At 41.3% G+C, this 19,742-nt stretch overlaps 1 protein-coding gene across 1 annotated transcript; it reads left to right on the top strand.

Moving 5' to 3' along the window:
- WNT16 (Wnt family member 16) lies at positions 289-12,217 on the top strand. Its single transcript, XM_003134736.4, has 4 exons — positions 289-557; positions 724-965; positions 2,773-3,059; positions 9,966-12,217. The coding sequence occupies exons 1-4, from the start codon at positions 463-465 to the stop codon at positions 10,428-10,430; spliced, it is 1,089 nt and encodes a 362-aa protein (XP_003134784.1). The 5' UTR covers positions 289-462; the 3' UTR covers positions 10,431-12,217.

Genomic DNA, 19,742 nt, shown 5'->3' with positions numbered 1-19,742 from the left:
TCAGCCAATGGGAGCCTGAGGTCCCGGGATGATGCGACGAGGGGCCGCTGCTGGGCCAATCAGGCTCTCGGCGCGGTCAGGGGGAGGAGATGGGAGGAGAGGCCGGGGGCGATGGAGACCGAGCTGCACCAACAGAAGTTTCTCACCTTGGAATGCGACGGGCGCTCCCGCATCTCCTGCACATCTCCGACCGCGCGCGGGAGGAGGGTCCCAAGCTACTTTTTCAACCTCCTCACGCTGCTCCCTGCAAGCGAGGGGACAGCTGCTGAGAGCCCCTGCGGCTGACCTTTTTTTTTTTTTTTTTTTTTTTTTTAATTTTTTTTTTTTTTTTAACGTTGTCTGCTGGGAGAAAGGAGGCGAGGGACCACTTGGTGCTGAGGAACTGACCTCTGGCCTGGCAGGCCTCTGGACGGGGAGGGTCGAAGAGGAGTGGCTGCGGTGGGGGGACTCCATGCGGGGGCCATGGACAGAGCAGCGCTCCTGGGACTGTCCCGCCTGTGCGCGCTGTGGGCAGCCCTGCTCGCGCTGTTTCCCTGCGGAGCCCAAGGAAACTGGATGTGAGTATGGGGGCAGCACGGGTGCCCAGCCTCAGAGAACTTTCCCCAGAGGCCGGGGAGAAGAGGCGAGTACCCTAGGGCTGGTGACCTAATTTTCGGGTAAATATCTGGGATTGAGGAAGAGAGCAGGGCGGCGGCTTACGCTAGGGGCGGCTGTGTCTTACAGGTGGTTGGGCATCGCCTCCTTTGGGGTTCCGGAGAAGCTGGGCTGCGCCAACTTGCCGCTGAACAGCCGCCAGAAGGAGCTGTGCAAGAGGAAACCGTACCTGCTGCCGAGCATCCGCGAGGGTGCCCGCCTGGGCATCCAGGAATGCAGGAGCCAGTTCAAACATGAGAGATGGAACTGCCTGGTGGCCACCGCCTCCCAGCAGGGCACCAGCCCCCTCTTCGGCTACGAGCTGAGCAGCGGTGAGTCCCGGGACCTTCGCGGCTGGTGCGGGACGGAGGGCAAGTCCTTCAGTTCCTGTAAATAGAGAGTGCTTGCGTGATCCTGTCGATCTGTAAATTCCCAGAGAGGTCCTTTAGTGGAAGACAATTGGGGGCGACGGAAGCCTGACCCGGGTGCAGGTGTGGTCCTAGAAGGGGTGACTCCCCAGGTCCAAAGCGGGGCGCGTGAACTTGTGGCTCTTCCTCCTTCCCGCGGCGCCGGGCCGGAGTTGGAGAAAAACTCTGACACTCCACCCAGCCGACCCCTCGGACCCCGTAGCGCCCCCCTACGTGGGTGACCAGCTGGAGAAACATGATGCCGGCAGCAGGGAATGCCGCTGCCGCATCTGCTTTGATTTAAGCAGCTCCACTGCGCACACCGAGCCCTGGACAAGTGGCTAATTGCTCCGAAGCCCCACGTTGGCTGGCTCCTCGGAGCACCCGGTAGACGGAATAATGACGATTTTAATGGGTTGTCCCGGACAACGCCAGGTGAGGCTCACTCCAGCCACGACCACCTTGGGTCTGTCCTCCGTTCTTTTCTTTCTACCTCTTCCTCTTAAGTTCTCACCCGAGGCGCGGGAAACTGCAGTAAAACAAAGTTCCTCTTCCACGTGCCTGGCCACTCCGTAGGGATAAAAGTACAGAGATATCAGCAGATTCAGAGGATTTCAGGACCTGGGCCCTTGAAGATTCCTGGTTGTTTTTCACATTCATTTCCATTCCCCCTCCACCTTTGACCCTTCCCCGCCGGGTCCCTATGTTCACCGCCGCCCAAGCATCGCTTTTGCCCCGCTGCGTTTTGGCCGGCACACCCTTCCGAAAGAGCCCTGACTTCCTGCAGGGAAAAAAAGAAGAGGATGTGTTCTTTCTTTACAGTTGCTGAAATGCAGAGGCATCAGTTGTTGAAAAGGTTTATTGGACAGCAGCACGATAACTTTTCTACTCCAATCTAAACATCTCCAAAGAAAACAAAGTTGCCTGCTGAATCCCTTCTAATCCATTTTATTAATGTTTTAATGGGACTTTAGCGGTCAAAGATTTTAGCTCAAACTCCACTGCAGGTGTGTTAAATCCATATTCAATATTCCGTAGTTTTCCATAACAATTCTTTTTTTTCTTTTCTGATGACATTTCAATTAACTTTCATTGCCTTTAATACTGTAAGAGGATACAATACTATATAGAAATGTAGCGATACAACATTTAACTTTCATATTAATGTGGTTATTCACAATATCCTAAAAAAAAAATCAGTCTTTGCTGTGAAAGTAAACTCTGACATTTATCTCCTGGTTGTTTTTGGTCTTAATTTTAATTTGCATTCTGACATGTATTTTTTAATACAAACAAAATTTTCAGCTTGTGTTTTGTGATAACTCATCTTAAATTTAAACAGAAAGATAAGCTGTGTTCCTTTGGGCATGTATTACTATTTACAATATCCATACAAGGGATTTTAAATTCAACGCATATTTGTTGAATTTTTATTGTTTATTAAGAGCCGAGCTGAGTGCTGACATATGTTTGAAATTTTAAAAATAAACATGATTTAAAGATGTGAGGATAATTTATAACACACAGTGTAGGAAAATCAAATTGAAAATTAGCGCTGCTTTTTTTAAAAGATGAGACTATGAAATTGTCCTTTCTAAATATGTACTTGTTAAGGCATCCATTGTAGGCAGTTGCAAAGTTGCTTTCCTGATAAGAGGCTAAATAGGAGGCTTTGTTATGAACACAGAGTATGGTACAGCTCTTTCATTTAGCAATTTATCTTTTATTCTAGGCACCAAGGAAACAGCATTTATTTATGCTGTGATGGCTGCAGGCCTGGTGCATTCTGTGACCAGGTCATGTAGTGCAGGCAACATGACGGAGTGTTCCTGTGACACCACCTTGCAGAATGGCGGCTCAGCGAGTGAAGGCTGGCACTGGGGGGGCTGCTCTGATGATGTTCAGTATGGCATGTGGTTCAGCAGAAGGTTCCTAGATTTCCCCATCAGAAACACCACGGGAAAAGAGAGCAAAGTACTGTTAGCAATGAACCTACATAACAATGAAGCTGGAAGGCAGGTACGTATTAGAAAATGGAATGGAAATCCAGTGCCTTTAGGTAACTAACATTAGGATTACACTTCTGGATCAATCTGACCAAATGGCCTGAAACCAAACACTTGATGGCCTAAGAATATATATATATACACACATATATATATATACTTTCATGAGTCTGTGCCAACCACATTGATTCAGTTTAAGTTTCCATCTGATGTGAACTGAATCTTTTTCTAGAATGTATTTGTGATTGTATGTTTTGTACACCTAAAACACCAATTATGTCAAGTGCCCGTTGGTCCTTTGAATCCGCAACCTTAGTTGGTTATTTGAAGAGCCGGAATAAGACCTCTAGGATCTGCCTTTCTAATGGGGGTGAATCACATTTCATTTTCTCAAATTTGAATTTTCATTATTTTTTAAATCTATTTTTTAGTTGGCGATGGCATTTAAAGAAATTATCAGTTCTGTCTCTACTTCCTCTAGTAAACATTCTCAAATACATTAGAGAATATACAACTCACTTAAAATTTTTTGTAAAAAAAGACTTATAAATTTATTGGAGGCAAATAGTTATTATAAAGCAATGTAGATTCACTGTAAAAACTGATACATACAAATAAAGGTAAAGAAACCTTAGCTATATTAAATATATGGATATTTTAAAATATAGACATATTAAAGATTTAGGGAGAGGATAATTTGAAGAATCACCATCTAATTAATCTCTTTGATGAATTGTTTTTTACATAAATGTTAACATGGAGTAAATTTGTACCTTAATATTACTTTTATATATTTACCTTAATGAGTATTGACACAGTAAGGTTTGAATTCTACCACATAGTTGAATTATTTGGCAATTCATAGTGACTTTCCAAAAGAAATCAAAACTTCTCTAAGGAATTTTTTTTCTATTTTGTAATAATCTTTTCAAGGCGGGAATATCATCACATATCCTATATTATTGTAAATATCCAATAACATGTAAAGGTCCCAGAGTAGTCATTGCAATCTGCCACATTCTCCTGCAATAAATTAAAACAAGTTACGGCATCTCTCAGGAATATATAAAGTATCTGCTGCATTTGTTTTACATTTTGGCAAGTGAATAAATGCAACCCGCTCAGAATATCTGAACAGTTTTCTTTGCTTAACCACTTCGGTTTAAAATACAAAAACTGAAAACTCAATAAGTATATCACTGCAACACTTCAAATTTGAATTTGAATATTCAGTTCAATTTGAATATTGATGCAAAATAGAAAATTAGAAATAGGGAAGTCAGAAAATAACTTCATACGCTTTTCATATTTTTGTTTCAAAATTTTAAAACTTAATTTATCTCACTAAAGAATTCTTGCTAACACCATAGTTATGCACATGTCTTTTCTCAATGTTTTACATTAAAAAAAAATAGAGGAATCTATGAATCTTTGTTTCAATTTAAATTATATTCAATAAGGGCATTTTTACTGTTTCTTAATATATTAACGTAAAAGGTTAAATGTAAGTTACATATGTTCTTTAAAACTCTAAATTTAAACTAGAGGAAAACATCAAGTCAAATTAATATATTTAAAGAACAAACAATTAAATGAATATTTATTATCAACTTAGACCTTACATATTTTTTAATCATTCAGAGACTTAAAAAAGTTTAACCAGAAATCAAAACTTGGGAGTTCATGTTATAATTCATTCTTTTGAGTAAAGTTATCTCTGAACTTATGAAAAGCCCTAAAGTATGCTAAAATATATTTTTGTTAGTAATATTAGGCAGCAATTTGGTTTTATTCTTTCTTGTGTGTTTCTTCAAATTAGGTCGCAGTATTCGCCTCTGTAACTATTAACTTTGATCTTAAACTATTATTTATATCTGATTTTATTAAAAACATATAACTATTCAGCATCAGTTTTAATCCACTATTTGTTGGCAATAAAACAATCTCCTCAAATTACTGAGGTTTTTTTCTATTATTCTAATTATACAGAAAATAATTCAGCCTGTAGGTATGTACATTTTGTATAAATTTCAGAGTTTTCTCTGCTAAATTTTTTTTTCCCACATTGGCCTAGATGGAATCTTAAAATATCACAAAGTATTACCTGGATATTTGGAGGGTTACTACATTGATGTTTTTGTTGGTCTTTTCTCATGAAGTATTACAATTCAAAACATTTTAATATTTTTCTTTCCACTGGTGGCCAAACTCCACCACCTCCACCACCACTACTACCGCAACAACAACAAAAATCAGCCAGGTTTCCAAGATATTATCTAGCATGGAAAACAATCAACTACATTTTCAATATTGGCAATTAGGATTTTAATCTAATAGGCATAATCTTCTGACTAAGATTCAAGGTCTGCGTTCAATTGAGTTGATTTTCCCCTCGTCTCAAAATCCCAAACTCCAAACGTAGGAAAGTGTTCAGAGACATGTGGGTACTGGCGCTTAGTAGTGCTGTGAGCAGGATAGATGATTTTCTAACCACTGACCTTAAATACTCTAATTCCCACTTGGTTTCTGACACCATTCCTAAAGTTATGACTCCAAGAATAATGTTGCCGAACGGTGATTGGCCAGCTGCATGATGTGATGTCTTCCAGGGGCAGAACTTCTGGGAATAATGTGACTTGGAATATTTATGGGTATTTCTTTTGGTGTGCTTAAAATATTTCCATTCTCCCCATGTCCACCTCATAAACTTTTAAGTTTCCCTACCCCGTAATTTGTTTTATGATGAGTAACTCAAAAAAGTGGGACGGGCCCGACCCCAGAATTTCATTGACCTGTTTCAAGAATATTTATAAGTTCTTGAACAATACATAAATGTTTTGCCTTTCAGCAGGTTCAAATATATTTTTTGGACTGAAAGGGACAAAATAGGTCAAAGGAAGAGGAATTACAACCTATGTCACTGTTGTCATGAAAACTTAAACAGATCATCCGATTGTCAACAAAATGAAACATCCCAAAATGTTCCATAACAGTTTTTTTTTCCTTGTCATTTCTGTAAAGTTTGGATAAAGCAATATTCTGGAAAACAATCACTGCCAGCTACATTACCTCTGAGTCAGGATTATGGGACCAGTCATTCCTTAGACCACTTTTCAAAGTTTCTTTTTTTATATTGAGTATTAATGATATATCTTTCTTATTTCACTTCGTCAGAAATTTATCAAATCAAAACTTAACACAGGGAGCCCAGTGGATCAAATGCTCTCCCATAGTTTAAAAATATTCTACCAAAATGTGCACATCTGTTTGCAATAGTTAATAAAACATTCCTCTGTTAATATCGTTATAAACCTTAACAACTCAGCTAAGTAGAGAAAGGAATTTTCTCATAACCACACGCAGCTTATTTGCCTGCTCTTCTCACTTTTCCTCTTAGAAAATGACTGTGCTATCGCGACCACTCAGAAAGGCTGAAAAGCTCCATAACGTGTTTCTTTGGAGTGTTCATGCAATTTGCTCAAGTATATTTGTATTTTCCACTTTCATTTTTCTCTGTTCTTCCAGAATCATCCTGCTGCATATAAAGATTTTATATCATATACCACCAACTTCTCTTATGGAAGACAAGTGTCTTAACCAGGCTATTTATTTTTCTGTAAAATTGGAATAATAGACAAGTATATGTCCATTAACTACCTACTCCATGCAAGGTATTTCCTCCTATAAAACTAAATAGAGTAAACTAATTTATGAAGATGTGCTCTGAGAAGCGCTAAGCTTTGCAGAGTTAAATTCCGTGTGTGTGTGTGTGTGTGTGTGTGTGTGTGTGTGTGTGTGTGTCTGCCCGGCTATTATCTGCCCTTGAACTCTGCATTTCATCAAATTCTCCCAGTGGTAATTGATTACATTGCTTTATTTTATCCCTATTCATCCAAGTTTCTTACTTGGATTATTACAGGGGTGTAATCATTTCAATTGCATGCCAAGTTATTGGGATTCTTTTCCTTGCAGAAGTCTGCTTTGCATGCTCGAATATGTATATTCATATATATATATATACACACACACATATACACACATATATAATAAAATGCCATTTCTTTTCTTAGACTTACTGTTAAGGGCAAAATGTAAAGAATTGAAAGATAATAGAATAAAGCCTCTTAAAAATGTCATCTCTAGAAATTTTAGTTAACTCCCGATATTTAAGGATTTCTAGTTTTCTGTGGCAGGAAAATCTCCCCCCAATTCTGATACAAATTCAGCAGGTGATATCCCAGGGTTCAAAAATCGGTCTTCTCTTTTATCCTTCACACCTGTGCAATATTGTGTCACTTTTGTGGACTTACACTGCTGTAGGCTGCGGAACTGGAGGAAAACCCAGCCAGCTCAAGGTCTCCCAATACCCCTGACTTCCTGGCAGTGACGCTTCTGTTTCAGAAGGTGGTTTTTATTGTTTTATCCTGATTCGGATTACTGGTAGAGGATGAGTTAAAACGGTTCAAGTGAGCTAGACCAACTATTCCATGAGTATTTGGTAAACATTTCATTCTGTCTTCCAAGCTTTGCAAGTCGGCAGCACTATACGTGATGTCTGAACTGGTTAATAAAAGAAAAAGTCAGCTCCTCGGTCAAGAACCCGAGCAAGAGGCAGCTTTATATCCCTAAATGACGATGAACGAACGAACGGGTGATCAGGTTTAAATGCATAAATGTACCTTCTTAGCTTTTTGGCTTTCTTTGGACAATTTGTTTTGTTATTACTTAGCACTGATTGAGTCCTCTTTCTCATATCCTTTGGGCACTTAAATATGAACAAAAGTAGGCAGATTGCATTATTTTGAACATTTATTTGCCCGGAGACATTTTAAAGAATTGAAGGATTTGTGAATATCCAATGCCAAAAAAAGTAACCACATAAGCTGGTGTGTTATACTTTTTAACTTTGTTTTCCTATCATTGAAAGGTAGATTTTACCTGAGATAATAAGAAATAGATATATCCCTTCGCTTCTTGGTTTTGTGACTTTAAAAAAAAAAAGCACATGTGTTATATTCTAGACAGGACGGTATTTAAATGTTATTTGGTTTATTATTTTAAACACTCATAAAAAGTATTGAGTGTTGTCCAAATCAATACCATATGCTCTCATTCAAGGCTGCAAATATAATAAATTATTTGAAATACTCTGTCTCATTAGATCAGAAACTTTAAGTTATTAGGAAATGTTACATTCCACAAATATGTCAATGTCCAATTTGGTACAAAAGAGCAAAGAAAGTATAAACCCCTGTCATGTTATAGTCTTGTTAAGAACTGCAAGTGGAATTTAAGCTGTGGAGTTTTTCCTTTCTTTGGTGAGATTATACGCATCATTTCCAAGGTATTGAATGGATAGATCCATTTTTTTATCTTACCCAGTATGTTGACAGAACGTCAACCCTGCAGTTAGTCCTGGCGATTTATTAATCTGCTCTGCCATCCTCTGGGGATTGAAGGAAGTTATGCCGACTGAGCCAGTAGGTAAGACATTAGAACGCTAAAACTTTTGAAATCTCTGCATTGTTTTTGCCCTGTTAGCTCCATTTGAAATTTTAGCTCAACTCTGACTGCACCTTCTTCTTCAGGGAAAAAAGGGCATTTATTTTGACCTGAATGTGTGTCAGTGAGTGGGCTCTTGTAGATGGATGTAATTTCCTTTCATTCCTCAGACTGAATAGAATAACTCTGGACTTAGAATTGGAAAATCACATAAATATGATCACTTGTCTGTGTTAAGATGGTGCTACGGATCCATCAAGAATAGGATGTATACTTTGAATTAATTTTCCAGAAGCGGGAAAGAATGTCCTGGGAGCAACAACACTCTCCAGCCCCCTCTCTTTTTGACAAACTTAAGTTGATTAGTCAGTGATTCTCACGTGCTCTGTGACCAGGGGATAGCATGTCCCCTTAACCTCCCGTGAATGTAACTGACCTTTACAGTGATCAGACCTGAAGACTCTCAGTTCAGTAGATCTCTTCCCCGGATGCCCTTGGCATCATCTGAGCAGCTTTATAGAGATATCATAGCCTGGACCCCAACCTGACAAATTAAATCAGAATCTCAGGGATTTGAGCATTGGTTATTTACAAAGTTTCACAGGTGTTTCTATGTGCAGGATCTTATTAAGATGCAGATCCTGATTCTGTAGGTTTGGAGGGAAGCCCGAGAGTCTGCATTTCTCACAAATGCTGCTGGTTTGTTGATCCATGAACCACACGGAGGAGCAAAGTGCTAATAGGAATGGTATCTGGTATCAGAGGCAGGAAGGAATATACTTTCAAACCCAGAGTTTAACAACAGATTCAAAATAAAAGTAGCTTCACTTTGCTGTTCGCCTGGCTTGCTACTTCTTTTGTTTATTTGTTTGTTTTTTTAGGGCCACATCCACAGCATATGGAAGTTTCCAAGCTAAGGGTCAAGTTGGAGCTGTAGCTGCTGGCCTACACCACAGCCGCAGCAATGCTGGATCCAATCCCTATCTTCGATCTACACCACAGCTCATGGCAGTGCCGGATTCCTGACCTGCTGAGCGAGGCCAGGGATTGAACCTGCATCCTCATAGATGCTAGCTGGGATTTGTTTCCACTGTGCCACAACAGGAACGCCCTGGCTTTCTACTTGACATTAGTCTTGGAAACGTTTGCTCTGTGGGGGTCAAGAGAAAGACACAACATTTGAATTCTAAGCAGTCTAAAAGCTCCTTTATGTCCAAAACCATTTTAAAATTATTATCTTATTTTTAACTGATGTATTTTGACATGATTATTATTTCATTTTTATTAAATTGTATAATCACTGTTTCTATTTAGGAGGGAACAGACCCAGAAAGTTAAGTGACGCAACTGGTCGGGGTTCTGCTGTCGAGCACAACACTTCAAGAATGATGTTTAACGCAGTTCCTCTTGGTTACAGGCTGTCGCCAAGCTGATGTCACTAGACTGCCGGTGTCACGGAGTTTCCGGCTCCTGTGCTGTGAAAACGTGTTGGAAAACCATGTCTTCTTTTGAAAAGATTGGCCATCTGTTGAAGGACAAATACGAAAACAGCGTCCAAATCTCAGACAAGATAAAGAAGAAAATGCTCAGGAGAGACAAAGATCAGAGGAAAATACCCATCCGCAAGGATGATCTGCTCTACGTTAATAAATCTCCCAATTACTGTGTAGAGGATAAGAAACTAGGGATCCCAGGGACCCAGGGCAGGGAGTGCAACCGCACCTCAGAGGGTGCGGATGGCTGTAACCTTCTCTGCTGTGGCAGAGGCTACAACACCCACGTGGTCAGGCACGTGGAGAGATGCGAGTGCAAGTTTATCTGGTGCTGCTACGTCCGTTGCAGGAGGTGTGAAAGCATGACTGACGTCCACACTTGCAAGTAGTCACTCCATTCAGCCTTGGGCAAGAGTCCTCACTGAGGGACCCACCACAGGAGCACCTCCCAGAGGCGCCTCCCACTGTGCAGGGTCCCCGAAGTTGACTCCTGCCTCTCTGGATTCCCCAGGTCCTCCAGCCTCTCAGAGGCCCCTTTACCTGTTGGATGTCCGAGCATACACTGAGCATGTGCCTTTCTTGGGATCCTAAAGTTCTGAAGATTCTTTTGGCGGTTTGGGGAATATATGTATTGACAGACAAGGAAGAAAAAGCTGTGTCCTAAGCTAGAAAGAACAGAAAAGCACTTTCTTGCCCAGAGACCTGGTGCATACAAGGGAGGAGACTCTCGTCTTTGGAACTCAGTTATGGAACTCAATAGTGGTGGGTGAATACTGTCATTTTTTAAAAGACACCTCTTAGAGCAGCACTGAACATGAATCTCATTTATTCGCTCAGTTTTTTTTTTTTTTTAATTGATCCCCCCGGGGCATATGGAAGTTCTGGGCCAGGGATTGAGTCCCACCCAGCAGCAGCAGCAGCAGCAGCAGCAAAGCTGGATCCTTTAACCCACTGCATGGAGCTGGGGATGGAGCCAGCGCCTCTGCAGCCACCCAAGCCACCGCAGTCAGATTCTTAATCCACTGCATTACAGCAGGACCTCCTCTCAGTATTTTTTATGAAGAAATCATACTGTTTGTGTGTAGAAACAGAAGTGGTTAACAAGTTAGCAGAAATGGTAGGTGCCTACTTACCCTTTCATAAGAAAAAAGGTAATTAAAAAGAATCTTCATAAGTGATACACCATCTCTAAAAAGTATTCGTTAGGGATATTTAGTGACACCATGAGAGAAACAAAATGTAAAAAGTAAAATGTATGATTTGGAGTTTAAGTGACTTTTAACAGAGAATTTATCTAGAAAAATATCAGTAAGGTATATAGCAACCTTTGATCTTTGACTTCGCGCTTTCATTATAGACCGCTTTCCACTATTAAAAACTCAGCTCAATATTTCAACCAAGAGAGGAAGAGATCCTGAAAGCACGCAGGAAAAGTAGAGGTAAAACTATAAAGGGCTCTTCTACATTATAATACGAAAAGCACACTTTCAAAGTGTAAAGACAGTATTTTGTATAGTATTTTGCTAAAACTTTTTATATTTTGTAAATCCTGTATTTAAGTTATATGATATATATTGAAACTTAAGATATTTATTGCCAAAGCCCGAGAGCTAAGGTAATAAAATTATCTCAGAAATAATATTAGCTTCTGTTTCCTTTCATACTATTAAGTCTGACTTTTTATACACATTGAAAAAGAAGTTCATTGAGCAGTTAGTTATATGGATGCATATTTCTTGCCAAAATGGCAGTTTTATACGTTATAGATTAAAATATGCTGTGATATATTGATAATTGTTTTATTTCAGCAGTCAGATTAGTTGATTTCTGTTTTTAATTAGTTGTGTTTAACTTGTAAGGTTGTTATAATAAATTATATCGTAAAAAAAAAGTCTTAACTGGTAAAAAAGAGTCTAAATCAGAAGAATGATCAATTTGTGGATTTGATATCCTGGATATTTATTATGTTGTATGTGATGCTGCATTTCCATGTGAAGTTGAATGTTTTTTTGTTTGTTTGTTTTAGTATTCATGCATGTATATTCATCATATTTTACAAAGTTCCTGGTGAAAATTACAGGGCTATATTTAAGGTTGTATTTTAATGTAAATGCTTATGTTTTTATGAATTGTTAAATATTTCAGTATCATATAGAAAAAAATAGATTTTCTAAGTTCAAAATGGACAAAGAAAGAATATTCTTCTTCTTCTTCTTCTTTTTTTTTTTTTTTGCCATTTCTTGGGCCGCTCCCACGGCATACGGAGGTTCCCAGGCTAGGGGTCTAATCGGAGCTGTAGCCACCAGCCTACGTCAGAGCCACAGCAACACGGGATCCAAGCTGCGTCTGCGACCTACACCACAGCTCATGGCAACACCGGATCCTTAACCCACTGAGCAAGGGTAGGGATCGAACCCACAACCTCATGGTTCCTAGTCAGATTAGTTAACCACTGAGTCACGACGGGAACTCCAGAATATTCTTCTTCTTAAAGTAAGCTAAAGAAATGTTTCCCCACTCTCTAGGTCTCTTTTCCTTTCAATTTTATTTACTAAGGCAGAGCAATAATTTATGAAAATGAGCAAACCATGAAAAATGACTCTGATCTAATATTAAAATCAAGGTTAAACATTTAACTGTGACCCTTAAATTTGAACAAAATTACTATTTACTGAATGAGAGACTCCAAAATGACAAATGAGGAAATACAATGCTTATTTAAAAGAGTAGTTTACCATTCTTTAGTATCCAGTGATTAGAATAATCTGAAAAATAGACACTTATTCTTATGCCTCTTTTTTGCAAGTAAATCTATCTTATTTGCACTGAAAATAAGCATTCTTTCTTAAAAGATGAAGACTGTAGTTTCCATTAATGACCAATTTTTTTCTATCAACTCGAGAACTTTTTCTAAGTACCTTACTAACCCATTGTGAGAATTAGGGAACTTTTATTACCAACATTTTAAACCTTACCAACATTTTAAATTCACAAATGCATGATTATTATTCAGCCACTGCTAAAAAGCAGTGATGCCAACTCAGGCCCCTCTTTCCGGCATGCCAGTGCAGGTACTCCCGACTCCCAAGCTGTGTCTTTGGGTTCTTCTTCTCCTCCCTGGCATCACCATGGAAGCCATTCACGAATGTCTCACCTGTTTTTTTACCAGCTGACAGCCTAGCTTTGGCCTATTTCCTTCCCAATCTCCACTGTAGTACAGGTAGCACCATGGTGCTGCTGGAAATACACTTTATGGGGTCCAAATGTTTCTATCCAGTCTAGGCTACTGTGTCTGCGTTGTTTAGGGCTCCTTATGTTGCAGATAACAAAAAAATGCAACCCAGACTGATAAACATTAAAGGAAAAGCATTGACTCAGTAAGGAGAAAGTCTAGAGTTGTGACAGCTTCAAGTGAAGCTTGATCCAAAAGCTCACACTGTGTTCCCGGGGCTCAGGTCTCTCCATCTCCAGCCTAAAGAAGCTGACTTCTGTGATGCTGTCTTCTACTGAAGGCTCCACAGGATTCTGTGCCACCCCCCTGATACCCACCTCTCAGCAACTCTAGACTCTTGGCTTTTCTCAGCAACCTGGCTTCTACACTTCCTGCCAGACTGAACATTCTCCTACCACTCATTCTAAGGAAAGGGAAGACATTCCTTTTTTTTTTGGTTGCTCACACAGGAGAGAGGGAAGACTTCTTTTTCAGAATGCCCAGTAAAGGTCATCACTAGTTGTGACTGGTTAGCCTGATTATCCCTGAGGCAATGACAGTGGCTATTGGGGGTTGGGGTTAGATGATAAATCACTGATCATTTGAAAGCCATCAAAACCCATGCTGGGAAATGGCAGTGGGGCTCATTCCAATTAAACCCACACATCTTGAAAATAGGGAAGGGGGGAGTCCATAGAGGAAAATCCAGGCTGTTAGGTTACTGTTAAAGCGTTCTCTGTGCCCAACAGCCCTCGGTTCTAGTTAAGTGTTTAGGAAACAGCTTCCTAGAATCACATGGGTTGGGCTTACAGCCAGACAGACTCTGTGGGTACAAAGCGCCTTGATGTGTTTAAGTTCCCTTTACGATGTTAAAAAGGGAAGGGAGTCACACCCCAGTATCTTAATTTTCAATTTAGGAGTTCAACTTTTTTGTAAACTTGGAACTGCCTGCTAGAGGCAATGGTTAGAGGCAGTAATGATTATCTGGAAATGAGAACAAGAAAAAAGTATCAGATGGCATGGTCTGTAACCTCTGGATAAGGAAGTTGGCTGATTAATGCATTTCCCTGATAGTAACACTTTACAGAATGCAAAAACATTTTAACTTTTTGAATATAAATAACTGTGTTATTTTCTTACTCATGATCTGGAAGATAGTTTTTTGTTTGTTTGTTTACAGAAACTATGATATTTACATTAGGAATAACAATGGAATCAAACTATGTAAGTTAAATGCAATGACCCAATTTTGTAGCTTTGTAACGGTACGACAGTCACTGTAAATATTTTGGAGACATTTTAATTTTCTGAAGTACGGTCAGTACTGATGTGTTTGGTTTTACTTAAGATGTGGAACCAGAAAAGCTTTCCATCAAAATACTTATTTATAGGCAATTTGGTGAGCTGCTGGCACTTTTTGCATCACCTCCCAAGGCCAGTCATCAAATACTGAGGCATTAAACCCAGCATTTGGACCAAATTAGTTTTCCAGAACGCTATAATCCACTTAGCTGACTTGAAGGAAGGAAAATTCAAATCATATATGTAGGGATTATAAATATTCCTCAAGACAAGACGTTCTGTTTGTTGAAGATTTTTGTCGTTGTTGCTATTCTTTGTTTTTTGGATTTGTTTGTTTGTTTTTTGGCTGCAACCACTGCATGCAGAAGTTCCTGGGCCAGGGATCAAACCTGTGCCACAGCAGTGAGAACGCTGTTTCATCAACCTGCTAGGCCACCAAGGAACTTCGTGACAAGATTTTCTTAGGGAAACTTGTCTAAGATGACAATTTTTTTTTTTTTTTTTTTTTTTTTTTTTGAGTTTCAGTATAGACCAGATGTAACAAGTCATAACCTTTCTTGGAGTAAGCTGAGATAATGAAGTCAGCTGAAAAGGACACATGTGTGGCCCAGCATGAAAGGGAACACAGTACGTCAAGTGACACAGGAGGAAAAGGGGCAGGGTGCAACTTTTAAAAGAATGACAGAGCCCTTGAGGATATGACAAAAACTGGTTAGCATCAACTAGGTCCAAGATGGCAGAAGATGAGACTTTGGAGAGAACTTGAGTCTCATTATACACTCATTGTAATACATTAGCTTGGTAAGTGACATACCCACAGGCACCATCCCTGCTGCAAGGCCAATCATTAAGGGCAAAAAGCGGGCGGTGGCCTGATTCCTGGAAATCCCTGCTTCTTCCCCCAAATAGTTGGAATAATCCTCCCACTGGTTAGCCTAAGAAATTACCCAGCCCAAGTAAATCTAACCACCCCATACTTCCCGGCCCACTCGCTTGCCTTTTGGGACAGACCACATGCTGTCCGTGGAGTGTGTATCTTCCAGGCCACTCTCGCCTTCTGAGGTGGCTCACACTGTCAGTGGGGTGCGTCTCCCTCAAGAAATCGACTGCTTATCACTTTGCCTCTCACTGATTTCCTTCTGTACCGAGACACCAAGAACCTGAACTTCAGTAAGTCCTGGGACAAGGTGTGTGATTTTAATTTAAAAATAGTGAGTTTAAGGAGTTCCTGCTGTGGCTCGGTGGATTAAGAATCTGATGGAAGTGGCTCTGGTCACTGAGGACATACAGATCCAATCCCTGGACCCGGCCCATTGGGTTAAAGGATCTGGCATTTCTGAAGCTTCAGGGTAGGTTGCGGCTTCGGCTCAGATTCGATGCCTGGCCTGGGAACTTCCATATGCCATGGGTGTGGCCATAAAAACAAAACAAAACAAAACAAAAACAGTGAATTCAAGGCCCAATCTAGGTTTGGGCTGCGGTAGAGTCTTGGCTCGCGGGTTCAAGTCCCAATCTGAGTCGTGAGGTTTCATAAGGACTCAATTCTTTTGAAGAAGAAAATAACGTTAGTAAACACTTAGGCAGCACTGACTGTGTACCAGGCATTTTTCTACGTAAATTGTATATATTAAGGTATTTAATTCTCAAGATAACCTTGTAAAGTAGGCATCAGTCTCGTGGTCCTCAATTTATAGAAACGGACACAATACGCAATAATGCTGAGTTAAGTAGCTGGTCCAGGTCACACAGAAGGGACTGGCTTCAGAGACTGTGCCCTTAACCATCATGTCATTATTGTGCCTCTTACAGCCTCAAAATAGTACAGAGTTTACAGCGTGCCATTTTGGGGGATTTGTAAATATAATGACAATTACAGGATGTTCTGCCATGGTTTGATTATGTAAACTTGGTGGAGAGCAGAAGAAAAGTGATGAGAGAACTGAGGTCTTAGCATTCACCACGAAATGTAATTAAAATACACTGCCTCTTGATTTCTAAGCTCAAAATGATTTAAACTGCCTGCCACTTTAGGTCCCAGTGTGGCTAACAGTTGGCTTACGCTTCAAGAACCTAACAATCATTCCAAAGGGAAATGACTGGGGCGAAGATCAAGCTAATTTAGGGGGACATTAAATAAACACTTACCTCCTTTTTTATTGTGGTGCTGATAGCTACAGCCGGTTGTTACATCAGGTGTTATTTTTAATAGATGGATTAAATTGACCATCGTAAAGGTGTTCATCCACATCCAAAGAAAAACTGCTGGAGATGGTTTGCACGCTTAAAATCAATAGAAACAAAATCATGCTAGAAAAAGCAGCCTCTCCCACTGGTTGTAAAGGGAGAAGAGTGATAAATATGGACCAAGTCCACTCAAAGTTGCATACGTGACTTCTAAATGTGCAGAACAAATGAAAGCATCTGATTCATGTGCGAGATTTGGAAGAGCAGGGAGAAGGGGGGACAGGGCTGCCTGTTGCCCTCTGTTGTGCTCTGTTCTAACCCTGAGGGCCGTTCACTTTCAAAGAGGCCAAGAAGCCTTCCTGCTGCACGTCAGTAAAAACAGCTCAAATCCACCTGGGCCTGTTTAGCCAAGAAAAAGGAAGGGTGGCCCTTGTAGCCCCTAATGACTCTTTGATAAAAGAGGAATATCACTACATTTAAGTGCCTATTTAATCACACCTCGAGCTCCTCATAAACCAAGGAAAGGTGTAAATAAACAAATTGAAAGCCAATCATTTCCCATTTGTTTCTAATACGTCAGCTACCCTTTCCTTTAAAAAAATGTTTTAAACATTTTGTCAATGGTATTGTTTTTATTTTGCCCCAGCTTTATTGAATTATACTTGTACATTTAAAGTCCCATCCATTTTAACTGCTTGATCCCCTTGGCAAACAACACATGTTCGCTCCTCACAAGGCCCTATGCCAGCAGGGCGCGAGATGGCATACGGTTCAACAGCAAAACGGGACAACGGAAGAAGCGAGCGTGACAGATACCCCTCAGCATGCCCTCTATTTCATGGATGCCGGCTGAAGATAAATTTTTGAGGAAAAAAACTCTTCCCTCTGTGAGCTTGAATGCTCTTTCTTCCCCCAAACGCGCAATTTACCATTTCTTAAGAAACTACTCTCTAAAATTTGTGGACCCTAATGTAGGAACTACAATCCCCAAATTTCAATTGCCTCAACTCCTGTCACTTCGCCCATGTCCCACACCCCCAGTGCCAGAGAATCACAGGGAGACTTCTTCAGGGTATTTCCATAATGGGATTTTTTCCCCCCAATAATAGGATTTTCACACATCCTTGCAAGGTGTTAACAGTTCCACAAGAATTGGCTTTCCACCCCGTTTCCAAGGCAAAGGTTTCAGATTTCTGTAGAAGTCAGGCGAGAGCTCAGGTCCTCTGCCAGGGGAGAAGAGAGTTATCTGGGGCAGGGGCACCCCCTTGGTCAAGGGTACGAAAGTTCAGTCCTCACGCCTAAGGAAAATCCTCACCGTCGACTCTTTGTCTTCTTCCCCGCAGGCCGACCCGTGAGAACCCCAAGCCCCTGGCTGACGGCCTTACCCACAATTGAACTTAGTCCTACCTCTACTCTTCAGCAGTTTGCTTTCAAATCTCTCAGAGCTTGGACTTGCAGGACATCTTCTTAGGAGTTCATTTCTGTTCTTATCAAATGAAGCACACAGCACTCCTTTAATCAGGTTCCCACTATGCATGGGGAATGCAGAAGCCGGTTCCCAAATCGGCCGTCTCATTCCACCAATGATGCATAAGGAGTTACCAGCCCCGTCCTGCACTTGTCCAAGGTGACATCCAAGCAGGAGCAACAGCACCTATGCTATGCGGTAGGTATGCGAGCAGGATGACACTTGAACACATAATGCGTTGTTGAAGGTGTGTTTGAAAGTCAAATGAGCACATTTCAAATAACAGACTCTTAAGAAAAAATGTTGATCCCAGAAACCAAAAAAGGGTTTCAGAGTTCCCATTCAAGATTCCTCTCTTGCCCAGGCAGCCCGGCTGGTGGGTGAGAACCTTCGCAGGCCCTCTGAGCATGAAGCACATGCCGGTGTGAACTATAATTTCGCCCGCAGTATCAGGAAACAACAGATGCTGCAGCCAGCGAGCCATCACATTACAGCCCCCGGGGAGCCCCGAGGGAACTCTGGACGGAAAGAGAATGCTACAGCCCCCTTCACAGTGACCCTGAGGAGCCTCTGGATGAGAAAACACAGGATACTGACCCCAGGTGGCCGAGGCACATGCCAAAGGACTGGTTTCCCTGAGCCCACTCTGCATCTTCCCTCCCATACATAGAAAACTGCTCAACTCCTTCACCTGAAATGTCCGGTTTTCTTTAACAATAATCTTTTGATGTTCCAACCAACTGGCTTTTTGTTACAAGACCTCCTATATATCCTGGCCCCACTCCACCCTCACCCCCTTCACTTCTTCAGAACAGTTTCTCAGTCTTATATGAGATGCTGTGTCCTGGGCCAGAAATCCTCAGAATGTCCAGTGAATAAAACGTAACTTTCAACTTTTAGGCTGTGATTTTTTTCTTTCCCCAGTCGACACTGGTGTGCGCAGGGGTCCGCCAAGTCCCAGCATCTCCTCTGATCTGGTGACTGTCCCGCCCCGCCCTGTGGCAGGAGTTGGGTGGAGTTTGGAGGACGTGTGCTCTCCCAGGCTGGGGCTTCCGCACAGGGCTCTCCTATGAGACGCCTCGACCAGCTGCTGTCGCAGGAAATAATCAGAAAACATTCCCTGCCTCTAGCTGAAGTCACGCAATTTCTTTTTTTTTTTTTTTCTTTTTGCCATTTCTTGGGCTGCTTCCGCAGCATATGGAGCTTCCCAGGCTAGGGGTCGAATTGGAGCTGTAGCCGCCGGCCTACACCAGAGCCACAGCAAAGCGGGATCCGAGCAGTGTCTGCAACCTACACCACAGCTCATGGCAACACCGGATCCTTAACCCTTAACCCGAGTCACATAATTTCATAGTCTCCCGGGGGAGGGGGGTGGGACAGAAAGGAGAACTCTATCATATGATTCTTTGAAGTGCTAGTGGCATGAAGATACACAAAAGCTTGAATTCTGCATATGAAAAGTTTAGTGCTAGTGTGAGCAGAGTGAAAAGGGAGGGAGTACACAGTCAGGGTCCTGGAGGTCAAGGCCAACCTCCG

Source organism: Sus scrofa, chromosome 18 (assembly GCF_000003025.6).
Source record: "Sus scrofa isolate TJ Tabasco breed Duroc chromosome 18, Sscrofa11.1, whole genome shotgun sequence".
Taxonomy (NCBI): Eukaryota; Metazoa; Chordata; class Mammalia; order Artiodactyla; family Suidae; genus Sus; species Sus scrofa.
Note: the sequence above shows the minus strand (reverse complement) of the source record. Positions and strands in the feature narration are given on the sequence as shown.

What these genes read in the sequence shown, in the direction of transcription:
- WNT16 (XM_003134736.4), top strand. Translation starts at nt 463, where the DNA reads ATGGACAGAGCAGCGCTCCTGGGACTGTCCCGCCTGTGCGCGCTGTGG. An exon ending in GGAGCCCAAGGAAACTGGAT is followed by an intron (nt 558 to 723) that starts GTGAGTATGGGG and finishes TGTGTCTTACAG; the next exon opens with GTGGTTGGGCATCGCCTCCT. An exon ending in CGGCTACGAGCTGAGCAGCG is followed by an intron (nt 966 to 2,772) that starts GTGAGTCCCGGG and finishes CTTTTATTCTAG; the next exon opens with GCACCAAGGAAACAGCATTT.